This window comes from Megalops cyprinoides, chromosome 4 (genome assembly GCF_013368585.1).
Source record: "Megalops cyprinoides isolate fMegCyp1 chromosome 4, fMegCyp1.pri, whole genome shotgun sequence".
Classification (NCBI taxonomy): Eukaryota; Metazoa; Chordata; class Actinopteri; order Elopiformes; family Megalopidae; genus Megalops; species Megalops cyprinoides.
The window spans coordinates 2,286,947-2,311,427 of NC_050586.1; the positions used below are offsets into that span (position 1 = coordinate 2,286,947).

The following is a 24,481-nucleotide window of genomic DNA, read 5'->3' on the forward strand; positions in this document are numbered from 1 at the left end:
CGCTTGTCCCATACTATATAATTTTTTTTCGAACACAAGGTAAAAAGCATCTCCCGGGCTCGTTTGATTTGTGACAACATACGCCGAACGTTTGTCCGTCATTACCGTTTTCATCTAACCAGGCCTATCGCCATTTATTTTTCACCCCCGTTCTATTGTGCTTGTGTCTACTCCAACCTTCACAAGTTTCGCTTCCATGCTCCATCTATTTCAATGCATGCTAGCCTTTTGTGCTATCGTGATGTTACGTTCGCGACCGATCCGAGTCTTTTCAACGGCTCTTTGGAACGAAGGAAGGGATCCAAATCGTACTTGAGAGCCGTTCTTTTTATCGTTGCGCCCAAATTTCATTGCCTGCCCTAAATCCACTCCACTCCCCTTTACGTGAACAGTGAGAACTAGCCAGCCAGAGAGGTAGACGTTGCAGAGTTAGGTTCCTTACCTACGCTACCTGCGCAGGGTACAGGGCAGCAGCTGTGATTTAAATGAGAGAGAGAGCGAGAACGCAGCGGTGGTCGAACGAGCTAGAGAGTGAATGAAGAGAGGGAGGGCGTTAGCGAGAACAAAGCAGTGAATCAGAGAAATAAAACGTTATTTTCTGATTGTTTCATGGCGGTTACGTTCTAAAGCACAAGCACACAATGACATTAGGTCTGGCAATATGAGTAATTTAGTGCTGCTAAACCTAGTCCACACATGCGAAAAGAAATTATATTGGTGGGATATCTGAGTTTGAATCTGATCCAAATTATATGATATGATTATTTCGCAGATAAACCTAGTAACCCCCGCCCCCTAAAAAAAACGCTGAGCCGTTCTTTTGAGGAAGGAACGGAGGGATAAGATCCGGTGTCACGTACATTTCTTCCCATCGTATTTTTATCGCGAGATTAGGCACTGGCTCCGAACCGGCCTTCGAACTGCCTTGGTGGAAAGGGGTCCACCTAACTGGTCTAGAACCAAGAACCGCTTACGTCAGGGGCTGGGGGCGGGATTATGGTGACCAAAAAGACCAACTAAAACTTTGTGACCGCCATTTTTAAAAAATAAAACCACAGCTAGTGTAGCGTCTAGTCTGCCAAAGAAGAAGAAAAACCAGAGCTTGAGTATGGAGGTGAAATCGAAGCAGCAGTGGTCCCTGGATGAGACAAACTGTCTCCTTGCATTGTGGTCCTCGACAGAAGTTCAGATTAAACTGGGAGCTTCAAGAACGAAACCGGTGTTTGAAGAACTGCAACGCGAGCTGGCTGCAGCGGGGTACGACAGGAGCGTCGAACAGATCAACAACAAGCTCAAGAAACTGAGAAAGGAGTACAGGGACCAAAAGAAGAACCCCGGGCAAAGCGGCAGCGGCCGGACACGGATAAATCCCCATTTCGACCTTCTCGACTCGGTCCTCGGCGACGGACCGGCATGCCAACAGCCCGGGGCCTTCAGCTCGGTCACAGCAAAGCTTGAGGCAATGGTGGATGGTACGCCGCAAAGTTCCGCTCATCCTGGTAAGTTTTATTTTTCACGTTTTGCCAGCCAGCTACGTATTTATTAGCTGTTTAGCGAGTAACTAATTTCTCTCATCAATGTTACGACGTTCTTAGTTGATCAACAGCTAGCTAGCCAGCTACCGTAACCTTGGTAACAGTATCTTTGTTTTTTTAAAGCACTCTTCTCTTGCTCGTGTTGTTTATAGAGTTGTCCGCCATCGATGACGTCAGTGCCGACGCGGAGCCACCGCCACCGCTGGCCTGCAGCTCGCCCACACCGTCTTGCAGCTCTGGAGCTCTAAGCTCCGCGTCCTCATCACAGCAGGCCGGACGGGGTAGGGTTTGCTGTGCTGGGTAGGACTATATAGTAGTCTGTCACACCAGACGCCATGCCAACATTGAGATGTATCTATACTATGACCAGGCTCTGACAGTTTTTATTTTTCTTCACCTGCCACTGTGGCACGTAGCTGGGCATTCAATTCACTTCTTTTTGTCTGGCACCTCTGAATCCATGGAGAAAGCCTTAGAAATACTAACAAATGGGAAAAAAGTCAAATGTACTTGACAGTGGAAATGTGTGAGAGAATAATAGAAACGGTTATTTGCGATGGCATGACTGCACAGTGAAGATCAGTGTTGATCGTTATTGTTCCTGTATACAGGAAAGAGGAAACGAGACGACGATGTGGAGCTGCTGCAGCATGTGCTGCAATACCTGGAGAGGGCGAACGAGAGGTTCCTGCAGCACAGCAAGGACACGAATGCCGCCTTGCTGCAGAAAATGGAAGCGGACACAAGTGCTCTGCTTGGGCTCATGGGGCGTATGGTGGGTGGTGGAGACCATTAACAGGGAGAGAAGAGGCGGGAGATGGAGTGCAGGAGGGATGCTGTCAGCAACTGGTGCAGAAAGGAAGTGGTCAGTATAATTTTTATAGATGTGGATGAGACCAGCTTGTGTAGGTTTGGTTAATTGCACAGGGCTTGCCAATAAATTCTCTTCCCAAATCTATCTTTGGAACTTCATTTCATTTATCCTCTTATAAAAAGTCTGGACCTTGTATAGGATGAAGCATGACGCCCAACATTAACAGATAAGACAGATTTAATTTCTCAAATAGAATACCTAATAAATAGTGCCTGTACTGCACATTCTGGCAGGCAGGGGGTGTGGGGGGGGGGGGTGCAGAGATGCTTTTAGCTGGCAGTAAAATATGCAAAATTAAAACTATAAAATGCTGCAACTATAATACTGTGAGACACTAGCAATATAAAATTCCATCTCCGCTGTAACAAGTAATAAAATAAAACCCAAATGGGAGGCTCTCTACCCTTGGCATAACCTTGTACCTGCTGTAAAGCGCTATGATAGTTGCACTCAGCATCCGCACACTGCCATAGCGGTGTTGGCCTGTAATGTGTTTGTTCTGAACGCCAGAGCCGCGCTAAGCGCCCCTCCCAAGGGACCCCGGCCGTAATTGATTTTTAAAAAGAAGCGTTTCCTCTCCCTGTCATCTCAGGTCCGCTCCGCATCTGACGGCCCCGCGGTTAATTACTTAATTAACTAATTGCCCTGGAACCGGGGGGGGTGTGTGTGTGTGTGACAGTGTCACACGCTGATGAGTCCTCGTGTGACTTTTCCAGGAAGCACGCTTAATGAGGCAGGAAAGAGCTGCACCGTGGAACAGACCAAAGGGAGGGAGGGAGAGAAAGAGCGAGGGAGAGGGAGAGGGACAGAGAGAGTGAGGGAGAGGGACAGAGAGAGAGAGAGGGACAGAGGGGGAGAGAGATGGAGAGGGAGAGAGAAAGAGAGAGAGAGCGATAGCTCTCAGGAAATGGCCAATAATCACACATTAGTGAGCTCTTAGAGAGAGAGAGAGACAAGGTCGTTCCTCAAGGTCACACTTCAGCCGGATGGGTTTCCTATGATTCCACTCCTGGGGGGAGGCGGGGGTCTCCCTGTCTATGAATGGAGAGTTAACCCATCGCGTGCCTTAGTGAGCATGGTCAGTCACATGAGGTGACGCAGACTGCAAACACTCAAATGATGTTTGTACACTGTTCTGCAGCAGGGGGTGACTTTCTTTTAGCAAGCTTTATATCGCATACATGGCAAATGAACATAAAGTATGAGCAGAAAAAATAAAAACAGGAGATTATGAGGTCTGAGCATGAGAGCAGAGCTCAGATCTGATGCATTTGTCTATATACAGCTTCATACAGCTGACACAGCAGGCTGCAATCACAGAATCTGAATATGAAATATCATTTTGGCAATTGTAATTCCATGTTATAATCAGTGTCATAAGTTCATGCAGAGCCATGTGAACAGACCTTAGCATGCACTCTCCATTTCCATATCATTAGGCTGAGCTGGCTCAAAGGGTCACCCTGACTGCACAGCCATTGCTGATATCATCTCCATTATGGGCTGTGCCTCCAGTAATGGGTTCTGCCCTGTATTTCTACTCTCACAGCGCCATCTACTGGCGATGCTGAAACACAACCAGGTAGTAAAAGGAGTTCCCCACAAAAAACTGCCTATGCAGGGTCCCTTTTCATACAAAATTCTTAAAGGCGTTAACCGTGTGTATGTGCTCACGTGTGTTTGTCTGTGTTTGAGTGCAGCACGGCACCCTAAAGTGCGACCCACATGTTTGCGTGTTCGTGCATGTTGGGATACTCACTCGTAGAACTCGGTGGCTCTCTCCAGGGTGGCCCTGACCTCTGGCAGCAGGTCACCTGGGTCCTGCCCACTGCCCCATGACTGCTGCTTGCCTTTAGCATGGAGCACGTTCCCGATATTATACAGCGCCCTGGCCTCTCCCACCTGCGGATAGACACACACAAGTTCTAAAGGGAAAAGGATTTCTCAATAGGCAGGAGATTCATTTGACCCTTATTAAATTATACAAGATACCTTAGACTCCACTGATATTCCTGTGAATGTGATCTGTTTATACAGTCGGATAAATGCTGAAGCATCAGTACAGTACATAAATATTGTATAGATGGTACCTTCCTCAATAATACAATAACAATGCTCTCCCAGTAATCAAGCCAATAACCCACTGGTTACAAACCCACTATGTCCCTCTAGTAACGTCATGAGCAAAGTGTTTTTACCAATGCCTTCAAAACAATGTCTTTAATGCAATGTTCTCAAAGTGGCTTGCAGAGAGAACATACACCTTTAGCATTTATTCTTATATCAGTCTCTATACGCAATCAAACTCTTTCAACTGATAAACGAAAAGGACAGAAGCAAAGAGGTGGGCAGGGCCGGTGCCTTCACCCTGATTGGTCACATTTACTCAGATGTGACCCATGTCTCTGAGGAGCAGAGAGGAGAGATGAAGGTGTGTGTGTGAGCGGGGCTCTCACCTTGTCACCTTGCTCCCTGGCGATTTCCAGGTGACGCTGGCAGCACACGACGGCCTCGTCGAAACGCCCCAGGACCTTCAGTGTGTTTCCCAGGTTTCCGCTGGCTTTCCCCTCCCCAATCCGATCGCCTATCGTCCTGGCAACGGAGAGCTCCATGAGACCCACACACTCTGCCTGCAGTCTGGGAGGGCTCTGAGATTCACACACTCCTCCTGCAGGTCTCTCCTGGGAGAGCTCTGAGATTCACACACTCCTCCTGCAGGTCTCTCCTGTGACACTCACACACTCCTCCTGCAGGTCTCTCCTGGGAGACTCACACACTCCTCCTGCAGGTCTCTCCTGGGAGACTCACACACTCCTCCTGCAGGTCTCTCTCTGTGTGGCAGCTCACACACCCACAGTGGAGCCCTCAGCCTGTCACACACTCACTTTCACTCTCATACCAAAACAAGGAGCCGCTTAGTAAATATCTGCACACAAAACTCATTCAACAATCTGTGAAGATCCTCCTTTTTCACTAACTAGAATGTAAACAGAAAAAGGGTGATTGGTGCAAATAGGATGATTGTTATTTTATCCAATGACTTTTTCAAACATTCATTTAAGCTGTTTGTTTTTTCATAGAATTATTTGGACTTGATAGAACAAACTGTAATATTGTAATAATTCGGGTTTCATGGATTTGATAGAACAAACTGTAATATTGTAATAATGTGGGTTTCATGGATTTGATAGAACAAACTGTAATATTGTAATAATGCGGGTTTCAAACTTCTGTTTCTCACTGGCAGTTTAGGACAGGTTGTCATGTTTATTCTCCCCTCCATCTGAAACTCGGCCTTTGCTTTCATGTTGATATGTCATGCTTTTGGGCGGCCGCTGTGAGGCACTTCTTACCTAGCGAGAGTGAGGTCGTGCCGGTGGTACTCCAGGGCTTTGGCGTATTCCTTCAGGTAGAAGTAGGCGTTTCCCAGCTGGCTGTAGATGGCGCTGAGGGTCTTTAAGTCCTCGGTGCCCACCTGAACAGCGGCCTCGAAGAACGTTGTCCCGCCCTTGAAGTCCCGGGCCTTGCAGAGCCTCTCCCCCTCCAGGGCTAGTTCCAGGCAGGAGGCTTCCATCCTGTGGCCAGACCCAGCGAGAGGTGCGTCACCTCACAACGTTCTCACAACATCAGTGCAACATCACTCCAATGTTGCAATACCAGCACGTGCAGATGGGCTAGCCTTCAGGGGATGGCAGCGTTTTGTTTTTGTTTTGTTTTTCTTATGAAATTGGATGACAGCTGGGAACTCTAATTCCCTCATTAACACCCCCCCCCCGACACCCCTCATAACAATACAGCAATTCCCACAATCCCTTTCACATCCCTCTTACTGACAAAACCTTCTTCCAAGCCTCCTCTGTGTGCCTGGTCAGCTCTGTGGATTCAGACTATGAATGAGGGCAGACACCCCCATGCCACACACCACCCAAACCACCTGACCCCTAACCCCTTACCCCCAACCCCTGACTCCTTACACTCCCACACCTCATTTGTAGCTCATGCATCTCAGTGGTGATCACTGCATTCTCCAATTTGCTGAGCTGGAAGCCACCACACCATCTCAATTCTTTCTGTTCTCAATGTCCAGGAGCTGTTCTGTCTCCAGCTGCAGGAGTCAGTGCAGACCGACGGCCTTTCAGAGAGACTGCCGAGGGTGAGCGTGCAGGACGGGGCGTGTGGTGCGGCCCTCCCCCAGACCACAGCCGGGACCTGCGTCCCATACGTGCCTGGAATAGACTGCTGCACTTCCTCTCACCTCTGCTCCAGGGCTGTGTTTCCACTTACTGACCGAGAAAAAAAAACAGCTTCCACGCAGTAACATGTTTCAGCTGCCTCAGTCAGTGATCTCAGGCCTGCACATATGGGGCAAGGCCTCTGACAGCAGCGCGGAACACAGAGCCGGTCAGAACGTTCCTGTGTTCCAGAACCCGCAGCGGAGCCTGGCCTGCCGTCTCCGGCAACTCCTCGGTTGCCGTGGCAACTGCACTGCTGACACCAGGAAGTTGTTTGACTGTTCATTTAAATGTCAGCCAAATGCTGCTATTTCTGCAGCACGTCGACGGAGGTTTATTTCAATTCCCCTTAATAATTTGTTTTTTTTGTGGCTAAAAAAATGGAAGCCAGCTGCAGTCAAAATGGCAAAATATGTGAGAACTGAGCACATGTGACAGTATATGCCCCCCCCGCCCCCCCTCTTCCCCTCTCCCTCCATCACAGGTTTCCACTCCATGTGCATTCGCTATTGCTAAGCAACAGACAGCAGCGGGTTTACATTCACATCCAAAAATAGCTGTCAATCATGCCATTTCCTGGAGCACATAAACCCACGGGATTCTACCCAAGCCAGAGCACAGCTCAGACACCTGGTGAATCTGAGGTCTGATCCAAATCCCACTCTGAACAAGCAGCCAGGGGAGCACCAGAGTGGATTTTTCTCTCTTTTTTATTTTAACCAAACATATCAATTCCCTGAAGAATCTCATGCTTTTCTCCTGGAAAATGCTTCATAATTCCCATAAGGAATTTAAAAGGGTCTCTGTATGCATGACTGTCTAACCAACAGCTGAAAATAGCACACAGGAGACCCTCACCATCAGAGGGGGACGGAGATTTGCAAGATTAAGGAAATCCATCAACACTGCACTGTATCAGTAATAAAGTCCTACAAATCAAGGGATTTTGTTCTTCACATTGTATAATTTACAGTTCTAAAAGCAATGTAACAATGCAATAAACACCTGGCGAGCATCTGTATTTATGTAATAATGCTATAAAAACCGTGTAATGCATAAAATAGAGACTCTGCAGTTTGGAACTGAGAGTGAAGCCAGAAACAGGAAGTACTGGAAACCAGGAGTGAGAGCGCAGCCTTCTCCGGGCTAACCCATGGCAGAGACCTGGAGAAGACAGACTCAAAGCCATCTAAAACCCCGAGTGGATTCTGCCCAGCAGACTGGTAGCGAGTCCAGTCTGGATGGATCAGAACCAGGTACCTCTTCTTCTGTTTGGTGCGGGTCTTCTGCACGTAAGCCTCCAGTTCCAGGGCCAGAGGCCCCAGAAGGGGGCGGGGTCGGGGGCCACAGTGGACCAATCTGCACATGGCGCTCTGAGCCCTGCTGAGGGGGTGTGACACCGTGTCTGATGTCACTGCTGACATCACACTGAGGTAGGCCCTCACAGTGGCACACAGGCGACTGGAGTCCGCAGAGCCGCAGTGGCCAGTCGAGAAGCAAAGATGGTGACTGAAATCATCGGACTGGACAGTGAGGACTGTGGAACTGTGCAGAGAGATCGCCGCTGGTCTTGGTTTCTTGGATTCGGGTCACTGCCAGCTCTTCCCAGTCAATGCTGGCAAACACATAGCAGTTCTGGTTATTCCAAACCACCACTAAATCAAATTGCTTGCCATTAAAAAAGGGACTATCAACCCTGTTATTTGGCATTTTATTTAAAATATAGAAGTTCCAGGCATGGCTCCTGGCCCAAATCTCCTTGATGATATTTCCTGCACTCCAACTGATTCTGACAAAAATAAAACTCGATGTTAAAAGCGGTCGCTTTTGCTTGCCAGAAAGCTTCTCCACCTTTCAGTAAATTCTTTGATCACATCAGTTAAAAAGAGGTCACAGAATCCCTTTCACTGGTGCAAAGCTTCACTGAAGACAAGGTAAACAGCCTGCACACCTCTCCTGCAGGCCTTCAAAATACTCACAATCCAACGTCTTATTAATCACGCTGAAAGTGTCTGCCTCCCCGCAGGGTGCGACTGGGAAAGCCCCCCTGACAGCAAAGGCGTGAGTGTCTGAGAGAGTTCCTCCTGTTTCTGCAGACAGCGACAGTGAGTGTGACATCAGCACCCCAGCAGGGCCAATCCGATTTAATTCCACAACCTGCTGCGCTCAGCAAAGACCGGCCACTGTGCAGGATTGTCGCGCTAATCCTCCACCCTGCTGAGCCTGACAGACACAGAACCGGGTCCCCCACACCTGTGGAGGCCCACAGAACCAGGTCCCCCACACCTGCTGAACCCCACAGAGACAGAACCGGGTCCCCCACACCTGCTGAACCCCACAGAGACAAAACAGGGTCCCCCACACCTGCTGAACCCCACAGAGACAAAACCGGGTCCCCAACACCGGCTGAACCCCACAGAACCGGGTCCCCAACACCTGCTGAACCCCACAGAACCGGGTCTCCCAAACCTGCAGAGCCCCACAGAGACAGAACCGGGTCCCCCCCACATCTGTGGAGCCCCACAGAGACAGAACCTGGTCCCCCCCAAACTTGCAGAATCCCACAGAACCGGCCCCCCTCCCACACCTGCTGAACTCCAGAGACAGAACCAGGTCCCCCCACACCTGCTGAAGGGACTTCTCCATATGTGATATCACTGTAACCTCTACCAGCAGGTACAGACTGCTGGAACAGATTACATCACAGTCGCCGAGCAGATACTCCTGTCATGTGCAGCTCTCAGAGCGCACAATTTACACAGCTGGATACTTACTGAGGCAATCTGAATAAAGTACTGTGTCATAAGGGACACCAGCAGGGCCCCACCTGGGAATCAAACTGGCAACCTTTGGGTTACAAGACCTGCTGCTTACACACAGCACTCCTGCAAATGCATACCCCCCCGGAGCAGGTTGGGCAAGCGTGCATCAGATGAAGTGGTGGGTAACAGTGCGGTACTCATGGCAGGATGCCAGCTCTTCCCCAGGGCCTGAGTGTCTGTCATTAACAGGCTCGGGAAATCCCATTAGGCTTAATGAAGGTGCTACTCCGATCACCACATCAGCAGCAGTTTAAAAGCAGCATGAAAAGAACATGCCTCTAGGAGGAATGCATTCCACACACACACACTGCATCTCTGCTGTTGATGCAATGACAGATGAATGGTCCTCACCGGCGTTTTTATGGCATTCTGTCCCTTTGATTTCCTGCTTGTGATCATGAAGGTTGAGCAAGTAAACATGGCAGGTAGAACAAACGGAGAAAGAATGAGACAGAGAGGCTGGTGGGAGAGCAGACGCAGACAGCCAATCAGAAACAAGCCCTCCGAATGAGAGTTTCTTTCACTCCAGGAGTTTATGATCATGCTGAAATTGTGAATGCTGGGAAATACAGAGGGAAATGGATAGTGGAAGTGGATATCAGAACATGGGCGTGCAGTGCTTTGCCCAAGCATGGCTGCAATCAAATTGTAAACAATGTGTTCAAGAGCAAACTCCTTGGTTTCCTCTTCGAAGCTAGTGATGGTTGTTGGTTGTAAATGCCAAAGATTACAAACACAGGAGACCCATAAAAATTCCACACAAAGCACACATTGCAGTAGGAATATAACTCTCAGCACGAGGTCCTTCCTCTCCACCAGAGAAAGCAGTGATTGGCAATGACAGAGGGGCAGTGGATGCTTTTTTACTGACCTTTGCAGTAAAAATTTGCTTACTGTCCAGTTAAAAACTATTTCAATACACTTCAAGCTGGATAATCAGATAATAAATCAGAGATCAAAACTCCTGCAGCGTGTGCAGGTAGAGAGGACTGGCGGTGCATGTCAGTGGTCCTCTCCTGATTCTCCTGCCCGCTTTACTCTCACAGGTCTTCCCCCATGAATATTTGATCACTGGCAGTTAGACTGAACAAGGGAGAATCAAGCTCTACATTTAGCGGCCTCATCACTTATTGAGGGGGAGACATGACAGCGATACAGAAACTGCTGTTTAAAAGTCACAACAAGGACAGGGCCGCCAGAGACAAGCCTGGACTGCGCTGGCATTTCAGGGAAACGCATCTCACATGAGCCTGCCTGGCTGCGACAAATAAAACTTCATTTCAATTCTTAAATTCATTTTTAAAAAACAATTTTCAGAGGCCAGTCTTTTGCACATGTCTATTTCACATTGTGTTGTTTTAGGCTTTTACGATTTTCAAGATTTTTATTTCAGAGTGGGCACCAGCAGGGTGAGTGATTCAGGAAGCAGGTCACTGACTTCCTGCTGGAAGGAGAGGTTTGGTAGTTTCGTGTGCACAGCATGTGTGAGAATAGCTGCCACTGTACTGAATATCTGCAGCCTTTACTGTACTGAATATCCACAGCCTTTACACAAACATCCAGCAATGTCACTGTGCCCTTAGCGGAGACCACACCTTCCAGAATCCTGATATATTATCTAACCATAACTTTACACCTTTGGCAAAGGCAGACAACCTGCATTTCCTCATAAACACTCAGCAGGTTAAAGGGACAGTACGCCACCTGTGACCTACTGCATACGAGTCATACTGAAAGAAGGCTTTGGCTAAGCAGGTAAATATCATTAAATAAAAAAAAAAGCATAAGCATTTGCAACCAAAAAATACAAATACCCATAAATGACAGCGTAGTGGCATAGACGGATGTAAGAAAGCAGGGGAAAGTGTGTGTGTGTGTGTGTGTGGGGGGGGGTCTATACACAGAGCTTCCTGACCTTGCACCCGCACTAGGTCAAGAACGGGGTGGTGATGTCACTGATATCCCTGACAGCACTGCCCACCGTGTGTGTGTGTGTGGGGGGGGGGGGGGATACCCTCACCTTCTGGGGGGTCTAATTTTGACTTGCATACAGGATTACAATGGCATGACCACCATGCTGAGAGACCTGGAAATGACAGCAAGGAGGACCCCTGTAAAGTGCTAATGCATTAGCTGCCATTACTAAACATGTTCATTCACAGATTTTTTTGAGAAACGTTAATTAAATGCATCAATGCATCACACATGTTTACAGTGTCATTCATTCATCAATTCATTGCATTTTTCAGAGAAATGCTGCTTGGTTGAATGCGCTGATATTGTGTTAATGTGCTTGTTTTTGCCATTTTAACACCCCGCTGTTTTCTCCACTGCCTTTTCAAGAAGAATCCAGGGGAATAATTTCCCTTTTTTATTTACCTATTTATATTGGCTAAAATAGTTTTTTCTCTCTGAAAAATAGCCATTGTGTGACACTTTATGACAGCTTGAGTGCATTCAACTGACTGAAGGTTCTGCTCATCATTGGAGACTACGTCGGGGTCAGGCAGAGGTCAGCAGGTGTGCCCCAGAAGACGATTTCCTCTGTTGGAAGCAACCGGCCTGAGAACACGCCTCCACAGGTTTCCTGTCCTCATACACACATGCGGCTCTTAAATGAGCATGCTGAACTTAACGGAAAGCCACTCAACTGTAACATGGCGGATAAAGATATAAATAATAAAAAGCAGCCTTGCCATGCTTTTTCAGAAGCCGAGAAACCAAAACTAAAATAAGACTTTGAACTTCTCCTTCACTGTGGCCTTTTTGGGATGTTTATCCAAAAATAAGTTTTCGGTTTCTGCAGCGCTGTGGAATACCCCTACAGAAACTCCCAGCTACTTCCTGCTCTCCTTCCACCTGAAATCACACTTGCTAAAAAAAGAGGAATGTGCTCTCAGAGTTACTGTTTTTGTCAGTTTGCCAGTGTGCAAAGGGTCCAACTTCAAGGGGCGGGAGTGTGTGGGACAGAGAGGATGGTGGGGGTGGGGGGTTACTGTGCATTACATCACTGTTCAAACCTGTGTCATATCAGCTGTTTATGTTGCTAGGAGCCTGAAATATCAGGTACACACTGTGCTCCTGTGATCTCCCAGTCTCCAGGCACTGCGTAACACGCACCACGTGAAAGACGCAGCCCTAAGAGCAGGCCCAGGTGTGCTGCGGTAGACCGTCCCAGAGCTGGCGCTCTCCAAAAAACACTACCCCGTTCCTCTGGTACCGGCCCCTATGGCAACACTCGGCCAACACTCTGTGTTTGGTAAAGCTGATCATGTGACCAGCACATGATGACAGCCTGTCCCTGGCAGCAGGGTCGGGGGAAAACAAAGGGGGGGGGGGGGGGGAAATGCTACATCTTTTAAAGAATCCCTCAGGTAGCAGCCCCCTTCCTGTTACACCATCCCTCAGGGTAATGTGGCAAACCAACAGGTCATTCCAGCACGGCAGGAACTTAGTGCTGTCGCTGTGCATTAATTACGATATGAAATATTTTAACAGGTCAGACAGAATGCTAAACCATTCACAGTAAATAATTAAAGTTCTCAGAACAGTTTAATATTTCATTTAAGTTACATCAGTTCCAGCTAAGCACCATGAAAACCCCTGATGGAAAGAAGGGAGTGTTTGCCTCGGAAGCCCTGTAACCCCAGTACCCCACAATCTACAGGCTCTGAAGCCCTGTAACCCCAGTACCCCACAATCTACAGGCTCTAAAGCCCATTTACCTCAGTAAAATCTACAGGCTCTGAAGCCCTATTACCCCAGTACCCCAGAATCTACAGGCTCTGAAGCCCTGTTACCCCGGTAGAATCCACAGGCTCTGAAGCCCTGTTACCCCGGTAGAATCCACAGGCTCTGAAGCCCTGTTACCCCAGTAGAATCTACAAGCTCTGAAGCCCATCTCCCCCAGCAGGGCCTCTCTGGCTCTGAAGCCCATTTCCCCTAGCAGGGCCTCTCTGGCTCTGAAGCCCCCATCCCTCAGAGGCCAGGCTGTGGCATTAGAGAGGACGCCTGTGGCAGCAGCGGCTCCTGGAAGCTCCGGGTGCAGCAGCGGCTCCTGGAAGCTCCGGGTGCAGCAGCGGCTCCTGGAAGCTCCGGGTGCAGCAGCGGCTCCTGGAAGCTCCGGGTGCAGCTCTGACCGCAGTTTGGAGGCATTACCCTGTAATTACATGCTTGTGGTCTGAGGTGGGGGTGGCTGAGGAGAGCTGCCCTGCCAAACTCCCTCATCACACAGGAATATGGAGGGTGTTTCACTGTAAGGAAGGAGGGCGTTTTTACAGTGCGATATTGTTGCAGAATTTCTGTAACCAAAGATACACAACAAAGACACAGGCTTGAGCACTGTGATTGGCTAACGCTTGTGTATGGGGTCAAACTGTTATTGGCTCAGTAGCCTGAACATGCAGACTGTGATTGGCTGAGTGGCTTACAGTTGTGTATGGGATCAGACTGTGATTGGCTGAGTGGCTTACACTTGCGTTTGGGGCCAGGCTGTGATTGGCTGAGTAGTCTACTCAATTCCCTTAGTCCTCCATCTCTCTAACAGTCTCTTTCTATTTCCCCTCGCCTCACAGCAAACCCTTATCTTTCACTCCTCTCCACCCATGACTTTTCTAGCCACCCTGTCACTCCCACACATGCACACACACACATGCACATGCGCACACACACACACACACATGCACACGCACACACACACACACACACGCATACACACACACACACAGAGCACAGAGTACAGAGTTACTCCAGCCTAAAATTAGAGGGATGCCAGTCTGGTTACCAGGGAAACCAGCAGAGGGCCCTTAGCAAAAATAGGAAAATATTGCATTTCTTTCTCCCTTTCTCTATATCTCAGTCTTTCTCTCCTAAGATTCAGGTTATCAGTAATCCAGCAAAGCCTGAGCATTTAGAACCGCTCTCTTTCTCATTCAGATCCTCGCGTCTGTCCTGGTTCTCTCTGTCCTTTCTCTTGTTAAAATCTCTCTGTCTCTCTCTCCTTACTCCTGTTATTAAGGCTCTCTCTCTGTCCTGTTATTTAACTCTCTCTCTCTCTCCCCTTTGAACTATTATTTAACTCTGTCTCCCTCTCTCCTGTTTCATGAGTGTGTCTGTGCTGAGTGTTTGTGTCTCTGTGCTACTTTATGAGTGTATGTGAGAGTGTGTGTGTGTGCGTGAAAGAGGATGGGTGTATCTAGTGTGTGTCTCGCTGTTCTGTATAATGACTTACACAATGTGCTTTGATAGTACACACAAAGCCACATCATTTTCATGTCAATGCCCCCCCCCTGCCATCCCGGGTCAAAGACTCACTCTGAGGCTTATCAACACTGTTTTAAAGTGAACAAAGGCAACAGAGCTGGCCTGAAGCAAGCTGTGTTTCAATGGCAAGACAATCAAAGAGAATCAGTGCAGACCTGATCTCAGGTGAGAAAACTGCACTCCATCGACATGGCTAACCAATGCAGTCTGCATCAATATGCACCGAGGAAAGGTGTGTGTGTGTGTGTGTGTGTGTGTGTGTGTGTGTGTGCCATGGGTGAATGTCACTTTGCACCTCAGTCACCACCAGAAATCCTCGCCGCCCTCTAGTGTCACTGCCGATGGAAGGCACCTGACTGTGATGTCATGTTTGAGTCGACAGCCTTCCCCCTCTAGTGCTCTCTCTTTCCTTTCACTTCCTGTTTGCTGTTTACATGCAGAGACACAGAGGTGACAGGAGAGAGGGCTAAATGAAACTACCATCCACATCCACCAAAAAACACTCCCCACCCCCTGTTCTGGAGTGGGGGGACCTTGGGCACTCCCCAGGGCTGCAGGAGCGTCCCGCAGTGAGAAGGTATGCTGGAGGCCTGTCCCCCAGCCCTCGAGCGGCTCTTTCACATTTATACAGGGAAAACAAAGAAAGCGAGTGAAGAGTCTGCAGCTGAAGAGGGGCTGAGGGCTTCTCTCTGTCTGCTGCACAAACACTCACTCACAGACACACACACACTCACACACACACACTCACTCACACACACACACACACACACAATCACACACACTCAGACACACTCACACACACACACACTCACACACACTCACTCACACACAATCACACACACAATCACACACACTCAGACACACTCCCACAGACACACACTCAGACACACTCACACACAATCACACACACAATCACACACACTCAGACAGACACACACTCAGACACACTCACACAGGCACATATACACACACACACACACACACAATCACACACACAATCACACACACTCACACTCACTCACACAGACACAGACACACATACACACACACTCAGACACACTCACACACACACTCACACACACTCACACAGACACACATACACAAACACACACACACACAATCACACACACTCACACAGACACACACACACACACATGCATACACAGACACACACACACTGACACACGTACACACAGACACATACACACAGACACACACACTGACACACACACCCACAGGCACATAGACACAAACCCACTGACACACACACTCACAGGCATATAGACACACACACTGACACACAGACACATACACACACACACTGACACACACTGACACACACACACCCAGGCACACAGACACTGACACACATGCCCACAGGCACATAGACACACACACACTGACACACACACCCACAGGCACACACACAGACACACAGACACTGATACAGACGCCCACAGGCACACAGACACTGACACACGCCCACAGGCACACAGACACTGACACACACTGACACACACACCCACAGGCACATAGACACACACACACACGCCCACAGGCACACAGACACTGACACACACTGACACACACACCCACAGGCACACAGACACTGACACACACGCCCACAGGCACACAGACACTGACACACACTGACACACACACCCACAGGCACACAGACACTGACACACACTGACACACACACCCACAGGCACATAGACACACACACACACACACTGACACACACGCCCACAGGCACATAGACACACAGACACTGACACACACTCACATACATGCACAGGCTGGGACACGCAGGTAGCAGACAGGCAGAGGTGAAGCCGCTGCGGGCCTCTTGGAAGTCCCCGTCAGCGTGCGCGTGTGTGTGTGTGCGTGTGTGTCTAACTGAAAGCACCTGTGACTCTTTCAGCAGAAGCCTGGTGCCGGAGGACAGGGCGACAGAGGAAGCTCTGAACCAATGCACTGACACGTATGCAAAGCCTTGAAAAATGACAGCCAAACCTCAGATGAGCTGCCTGCTGTCCACGACCTGCGGAGCCGCTGAGCACTTTGCCCGAGTCCCGCGGTGCAGCCGAGAGCTGGGTCCCTCCCCCTGCCTGACACACTCTCCCTCTCTGTAAACAGCTCCCTCGGCCACCAGAGCCCAGCTGCAGCGTGGAGCTGCCTGAGCCCAGCCTCTGGGAAACTCTACAGGCACCGCTCCCTTTTCAGACCGCCCGAGAGCCGGCAAACCCTTCCTCCCCTTCTCCCTCCCCACCTCCACCCCCTCCCCTCTACAAACACCCCCCAAACGGTCTCCCAAGGCCCTTACCTCGAGTGGAGCCTCTTGCTGGACAGTTCCTGGTCCACACCATTAGAGGACAGAGCCATGTGCCGGTACAGCAGTCTCTGTGCTTTTCCCAGCTGCTCTGGAGTGAAGCAATCGCAGGAGCTGAGGAAGTGAGGCGCTGAGCAAACAAACCACAGAGGCTGGCCCCTCCCCCTGCCGTGACATCACAGTTGTGTGACTGCTTGCAGGAACTGTGCTGGAGCGAGCTGTGCTCTCTCTCTCTGTCTCGGACTATCTCTCTCTCTCTTTCCTTTCATTCTCTCTCTCTCTTTCTCTTTCTCTCTCTTACTCTCTCTCTCTCTCTCTCTTTCCTTTCATTCTCTCTCTCTCTCTCTTTTACTCTCTCTCTTTCTCTTGTTCTCTCTCCCTCATTCTTGCTCTCCCTCTTGCCCCCCCGTCTTTACCTCTATGTCTCTTTCTCTCTCTCCCTTGTCTTTAATATACACACACACACACACACACACACACACACACACACACACACACACACACACACACACACACACACTCACACTATCTGTACAGCATAGAAGCTTTTTGTTCTTTCATTTGTAAGTATTTGCATGCAATGGCTCCCCATTTTTATGGAATTCTCTTGTTGAAATGATTTCACTGACACACATGCCCACAGGCACATAGACACACACACACTGACACACACACCCACAGGCACATAGACACACACACACTGACACACACACCCACAGGCACATAGACACACAGACACTGACACACACACCCACAGGCACATAGACACACAGACACTGACACACACACCCACAGGCACATAGACACACAGACACTGACACACACACCCACAGGCACATAGACACACACACACTGACACACACACCCACAGGCACATAGACACACAGACACTGACACACACACCCACAGGCACATAGACACACACACACTGACACACACGTGTGTTTCACTCCCCTTTTTATTTTGTTGAAATGTAAGTCATCTGTACACAAGCGTTTACAGACAAACATATATTCCAAAATTCTCTAGGTATAATTTAGGGACCAATTCCTGAGCCATGAAATGTAAATAGCATAGTGATTGTTGTATGGGAAGTGCGGCAAGTGACAAGCTGACACATGTTGGTTTGCCTTGGAGCACCATCACACTCACACACACACACCCACACCCACACAGCCACATGAACACACACACACACACACACACACACACACACACACACAGCCACACCCACACAGCCACATGAACACACACACACACACACATGAACACACACACACACACACACACACATAAACACACACCAATTCAGGTTTAAACCAGAAAATGCAGGGACTGCAAAGAACAGAATGTTGCAAGTCACAAAAGACAAGTTGATACAAAGGGCTTGTTCCTCGAAACAGAGGTGCAATATATGCCTCTGTTAAACCACGCCAAACCACAGCATGCATCACCTTACTGAAATAAAACCTGCGGATACGGTCATGTTTCTGTGGTGTGGACCACACAGTCAGGTGGCTGTGCTGTTGATACAGTCAGTTTGGGAGGAGAGGATACTGTCACATTACTGTGGAGTGGAAACGGTCAGGTTTATGTGGCATGGATAGGGCCATCTTTCTGTCATATAACTGAAAACGCAGTATTAGTGGAAAAGCCTATGTGCTCTTTTTATGCTTGTCTAAGCCCTGCAGATTGCCTTCAGTAGGTTTTGGAAAAGCGTTTGGCTGCTTCCCTTGATTTTTAGGTTAGATAATTCTGACAACATAGCCACACCCTAAAGTCACACCCTCTTGCTCTCTGATTGGATCAGCGGTTAAAAGCTACCTGCTGATACAGTGGCTAACCAAGATGTGCTGTAGATTTTTCGTAGATGTCTCCAGCTAGCATGGTGGATTTTCTGAGCTAACCATCCAGTTGCCTACAGTGGGCCCAGTACATACAGGCCTTAGAGGGCCGGCGGGAGGCTCCAGAGGAAGAGCATTACGGCCGTGTGCTTGGATTTCCAGTCTGGCTTGAGCATCAAACATGACCAACGACAAATCAGCACCCCACTAGCCTCAGCATGCACAAAATTACTCATTAAATATAACTGCTTAAAATCTGCAAGGTTCCGACCATTCAGACCTTTAATATAGATTTCTTTTTCAGGTTCATATTCCTATAACACGTTATTTGTGGTTCATTTCTGCCATCAGTCCTCTTCTTTGGAAGGGGTTCCACACATAAAGAGCTGTAGCTAATTCTGGGGTGCTGGTCTGAAATATTAGAGCCCTTTTTTCTGCATGAGTGTGCGGGAATATTTCCATCCCAAACTGCTTAAGTGCCCCTGCGGATCCTCCCCCAGGCCCAAGAAACACATATTTATTTTTTCTCCAATCAGAAGCAGAACACTGAGGCCTGTGGCTGCTCTGCCTGGCACCAGGCCATGGCACCCTGACAATACACAGAGCTGCTGTCTGAGGCCAGCTGACTGCGCTCAACACACACACACACATGCGCGCGCACGCGCACACACACATGCACACACACACACGCACGCGCACACACACACACACACACGCACACACACACACACACACACACACACACACACACGCGCACACACACACACACACAGAGGCGCACGCACACACACACACACACGTACGCACGCACACACACACACGCACACACACAGAGGCGCGCGCGCACACACACACACACAGAGGCGCGCGCGCACACACACGCGCGCACACACAGAGGCGCGCGCGCACACACACACACACGCACACACACACAGAGGCGCGCGCGCACACACACACACACACATACACGCGCGCGCACACACACACACAGAGGCGCGCGCTCAACACACACACACATACACGCGCGCGCACGCGCACACACACACACAGACACACTCACATACGCGCGCGCACACACACACACACACTCACACACACACACGCGCGCATGCACACGCACAAACACACACGCGCGCATGCACACGCACACACACACACACACACATACAGAGGCACACACACACATGTATATTCTGCTGGGTCAGCGTGTGGATAAGGGCCCTGAGCGTTTAATGGCTGATCTGTGCAGCAATGCTGCTGTTGATGAAGAGATTTTAACACAGTCTGCATCTGCCACGTTTTATTTATAAACACTCACTGAAATCACCGCAGCTTCCACAATGTGAAATTCACTGCCTGGCGGTGGCTTAGGAGTCACTGAAGTATGCCACTGGTCTAGTTTAGATTAGCAATTTCTGTAAAGAAATTAAAACATGTTTGGTTCCCTATCATACACTGGTATGTACTGATCTCCGCAGTGTAGATATTCATACCTACCAGTGTGTCATATCTGTGAAGAGTACTAGTAAAAGTTAGTTTTCATAAATCATAGAATACCTGCATATTGCTGCAAAACTCGAGTCTACACAAACAGCACTAATGGTTAGATATTTATGTTTTTTGTGAATGTATAATAAATGAACATATATTTCAAGCATTGGCAGATGGTTGGGGTCTTCTGGACCAATTTCCTGCACTTTAAACTTTCCCATCATGCTTTGCATGAAGTGGACTTGCAGTGGCTTTAGTTTCCTCCAAATAAACTCTTTTGGATTTAAACTGAGATTAAAATAGGTTAAAGAGCCTTTAGCCACAGAGTCCCAAAACTGTGAAACGAGCTGATTCTTTGGAACAGGAACCAGAGATGCGTTCATTTTTAAATCTGGACTTAAATCGCAACCGTCAGTCACTTGCCTGTCTCCCAAGTCGGAGTGCAGTTGTGGCACTTAATTTATGATGACGGTGATAGCTCTGGGGGTGAAGGGACCAAATTATATCACCAGGCTTCAGAATCCGGCATGAACTAATAGTATTTAAGTAGTATCACCTCTTAATTAATGGCATGAAGAAACAGTGGAATTATCGGTCTGGTCTGAACCGTCTCACCCTTTTTCCGTCCTCAATCTCAACTCGCTCCAAGCTGCACGACTGAGCCTTAACAGTGAATACATGTTGGTTTTTTCTGAGGTAATGCTGTGTATCGCTGAAGCACCGCGGGTCGCGTTTACTCACGCTGACAGATGGTGTTTGCAACAGCGCCGCTCTCGCCAGCTCGGCGGGACTTGCAGCGGGAATCTGGCGCAGGCGACGCGGCCAAAGCCGCCACCCACCCCGCAACTGTTCATTAAGTTACAGCAGCCGAGAGAAGCCAACAGCTGTGGCCTGTGCAATAACAATGTTCTTCAAAAAATAAAGGTAATTTCAGACTATTAATATTATTGTACAGTAAATTCATACATTAAAGTTGTTTTTCATGTTTCTGTTATTTTATTTTTCATATTATTATGATTTTCCCCTCTTTCTTTGATTGAAGTTGCCGCAGCAACAGGTATCCATGCGATTACTGCAAACAAGCGCGGGCTGTTTTTCCTTTACACTTTGCAGACGAAAATGCGCAAACATGTTCAATCCCAATTTCGTAGTTTAAATATGTCGATTATTTTAAAACTGATTTTAATGGTTACATAGAGTTATTGTTGTTATTAATAGTATTAGTAGGAACACCGTCATCTTCAACAAATGCTGTCCGTGTTTTCAATTAAAATATTGGTATGCTCACCCTGTAGCGCAGCGGACACAGTTGTACCAGAGCTAACACCAATGTCCATGCAGTTTATTTCAGATGTTCATCTGGGAATTTTTAAATGTTTTGTATGTTGCACGCCTGGGGTAATAATGATGAAAATGCTTTATAAAGAAGCATTATAAAACCCGTACTCGTTCCGCAAGGGCTCGAGTGAAGTTGATAATCACTATATTAATGACAAAATGTACAACAACAAGCATTTTGAAGGAGGAAGTGGTATTTCTGGTTGCTGGTGGTTGTCTCTGTGTAGAACGGAAACGCGAGGTTAATACTTGCAGGTATTTTTTGGTGGCAGTTAGCGCTGATATGTGGCATTTGGGATGTGTCAGGATGTGTCCGCTCGTCTGCCCATCATGCTGAGGGCAGGTATCCGGGGGCCGTGACTGTACATCCCTCTCCTGCCACCTGTAGCCTTCAAAACGCAGTGCGGATACGGAGTTTCCAAACAAGCGCAAGGCCATTTAACCTTCATGTGGTTCACCCCTTTGCTATGAAAAGGTTTATGCGGCTAACGATTTATTGTTACGAAAATGTATGAAAAGTAAAAGTATGAACTATATAGGTTGACATGTTCACAGACAATTACATTGATGTGTTCAGGTTCAATATTTTGTGGGTTTTATAATTATTATTTGTTAAGAATTTCTCTTGCGTCATCACAGCGAATATATTGATATTCGTTGTGGGTACAAGGGTGTAAAGGAAATGGTATGCTGAATCTAGGGTGACGTGGGAAATTTTTCACATTGGTTCCACTCTTCCAGGTGTGCGAGCTCTGGGGAGCCGGAGAGCAGCGGCCAAACACCTGGTGAGTCTCCGGCCCCCCCTGCTGGAGTCCTGAGGTACTGCTCCACTCCGGTCTTCAGAACCGCGTGTGCTGGTTTTCCCTCCGACTGCTTAGCTCAGCAGCCTGGACTGGTGAAATATCAGTCATTAAAAGTAAATTTCTCACTTTAAAAAATCACTCTAACACTTCATAGTGCGTCTTCACTCACAGAGTTATGACTGTTGTGTGGTGTAAATATAAAACACTCGGCTTCGTAGCTTTGGTACCGCTTAGTTTCCGCTTAATTTCCCTGCGTTCTTTGCTTCTGTATAACAAGCCACACAGTTCAGGGGAAGTTCAAGCAGCTGCAACTGAACATTGTAATGTTACTGCATCTGTACCATTTTATTTCCCTTTAATCTTGAGCTTTGAATTCCAGCCACTTTGGTTCCTGATGGAATTGTGGTTGGAGTATCTGGCCCTAGCTCAGTACAATTTTTGCCTCAAACTTACAGTACTCTGATATTTAAGGCTGTTCCATGCTCCTCTTGGTGTGACCTTTCAGTTTTACAGAGTACAACCTGACCCTGCTACGCTCAGCACGGCATGTGCTCACACGTGAACACCAGGGGGCAGCAAACAACCACATGTTGCCTTACGTTTAGACATTCTGCAGACATTTCAGACCACAGCAACTTACAAAGCAAAGGCACACATGCGCATATAATAAGGTCACATGACAAAAAAACATGTGTAAAGAAAACACCGTATTTTATGACGTGTCGATGTATTACACACTGCTACGATAACCAGTGCCACACTGAATACAGGCTCGGTGTAGACAGTGTGGGATAGTGGTCACAGCACTGAAGCTGCTCTTTGGAGCAGGTGCCCTGCACTGGTGCTGTTTTCCTGCTGTTCCTGCTGTTTTAAGGATGATCAGGTTCCTGTCTAAACTTTTACGAGCAGGATCCAAACCCAGAGAGCAAACCTTGAGTGTTTCAGACCCACACTATTTACAGTCCACCATGTGAAAAATGTGGCATGTTCAAATGTACAACCAGCATGGTTTTTATATGGATTACTGCCACTTTCAAATATGTATTTTATGCATATATTATATCAAGTTGTGTGAGATGTTGTTGCAAAATACTAAATCATGTTACTCTACCCAATCATTTATTATGCACATTTGCTGTTATACTAAATTTATTTTTCCTTACTTTTTGGATTTTATATTTGACCATATACACATGTATAGCATTTTCATAAAGGATACTATAAAGAATAGCTCATACTGCATGAGTACTTTTTCAGGTAGATGCCTGTAAGGTGTGCATTCACAGCACAGGTGTTCTGTAATGGTCTGATGAAGTATCTAGTGAAGCTGTTTCTCTCTCCTGATTCCCCCTCAGAAGGGAGAGAGGAAGAGAAAACGCCACTCATCTAGGAGGCCATGAACATCACCATGGAAGAACACCATACCTGTCTCACCAGGTGAGGTCCTGGCTCCTCCCATTCCCATTATGACATCACTGTGGCTGTGGCAGGTAGAGTGTTGCAGGCGCTGTTGATCCTTCTCCGCTGTTGTATGCAGACGCCCCGCAGGGAGCGGAGCTGAGGTGGGGCAGGAATGGGGCGCCACTCAGGGGATCCCCAACCTGCCGAGTGCTGGCACTCTCACCCCGGGTGACCCCCCTCTGGGGTGTCCACACCTGCCCTTGCACCTGGCTGACGCTGGGGGGAGCCTAGGGGGTGGAGCAGGGGCCCTGTCACCTCTGTCCCCCTGCCAGGCCCGCCGCAGAGAGCTGCTGAAAGTGGGGTCACCCCGCGCCCTGGACAGGCTGAGGGAGACCATCAGGAAGCAGAGGCAGAACAGGAAACCCCCCGTGACCCCTGTGACCCCCGAGGGACCCCATCTCACACGCAAGGGCCGCCTCACCAGGAAGGTCTGCAAGGTGACCTTTGCCCCTTCACCTCCAATACTCAGAGGTCAGTGGGAACAGGT

General features: G+C 48.4%; 2 protein-coding genes across 2 annotated transcripts in view; one reads left to right on the plus strand and one right to left on the minus strand.

The window, feature by feature from the left end:
- gpsm1a (G protein signaling modulator 1a) overlaps positions 1–17,154 on the minus strand; it is a 40,789-nt gene extending 23,635 nt beyond the window's left edge. Inside the window, exons 1-4 of the mRNA XM_036527013.1 lie at positions 17,052–17,154; positions 5,763–5,984; positions 4,866–5,001; positions 4,169–4,311 (exon numbers count right to left, since the gene is read on the minus strand). Of these exons, the coding sequence (XP_036382906.1) occupies positions 4,169–4,311; positions 4,866–5,001; positions 5,763–5,984; positions 17,052–17,110 (560 nt within the window). The 5' untranslated portion in view covers positions 17,111–17,154. The remainder of the gene's footprint in view (positions 1–4,168; positions 4,312–4,865; positions 5,002–5,762; positions 5,985–17,051) is intronic.
- On the plus strand, positions 1,072–2,476 carry LOC118776590 (trihelix transcription factor GTL1-like). The gene is made up of 3 exons (XM_036527014.1): positions 1,072–1,499; positions 1,688–1,816; positions 2,147–2,476. Exons 1-3 carry the CDS (start codon positions 1,109–1,111, stop codon positions 2,329–2,331), a joined length of 705 nt encoding a protein of 234 aa, XP_036382907.1. The 5' UTR covers positions 1,072–1,108; the 3' UTR covers positions 2,332–2,476.
- Positions 17,155–24,481: the final 7,327 nt, after the last annotated feature.

Bases quoted from the DNA above. Each gene is read 5' to 3' on its own strand.
- LOC118776590 (XM_036527014.1), top strand. From the start codon at position 1,109: ATGGAGGTGAAATCGAAGCAGCAGTGGTCCCTGGATGAGACAAACTGT. The intron at 1,500-1,687 runs GTAAGTTTTATT...TGTTGTTTATAG, and splicing joins GCAAAGTTCCGCTCATCCTG to AGTTGTCCGCCATCGATGAC. The intron at 1,817-2,146 runs GTAGGGTTTGCT...TCCTGTATACAG, and splicing joins ATCACAGCAGGCCGGACGGG to GAAAGAGGAAACGAGACGAC.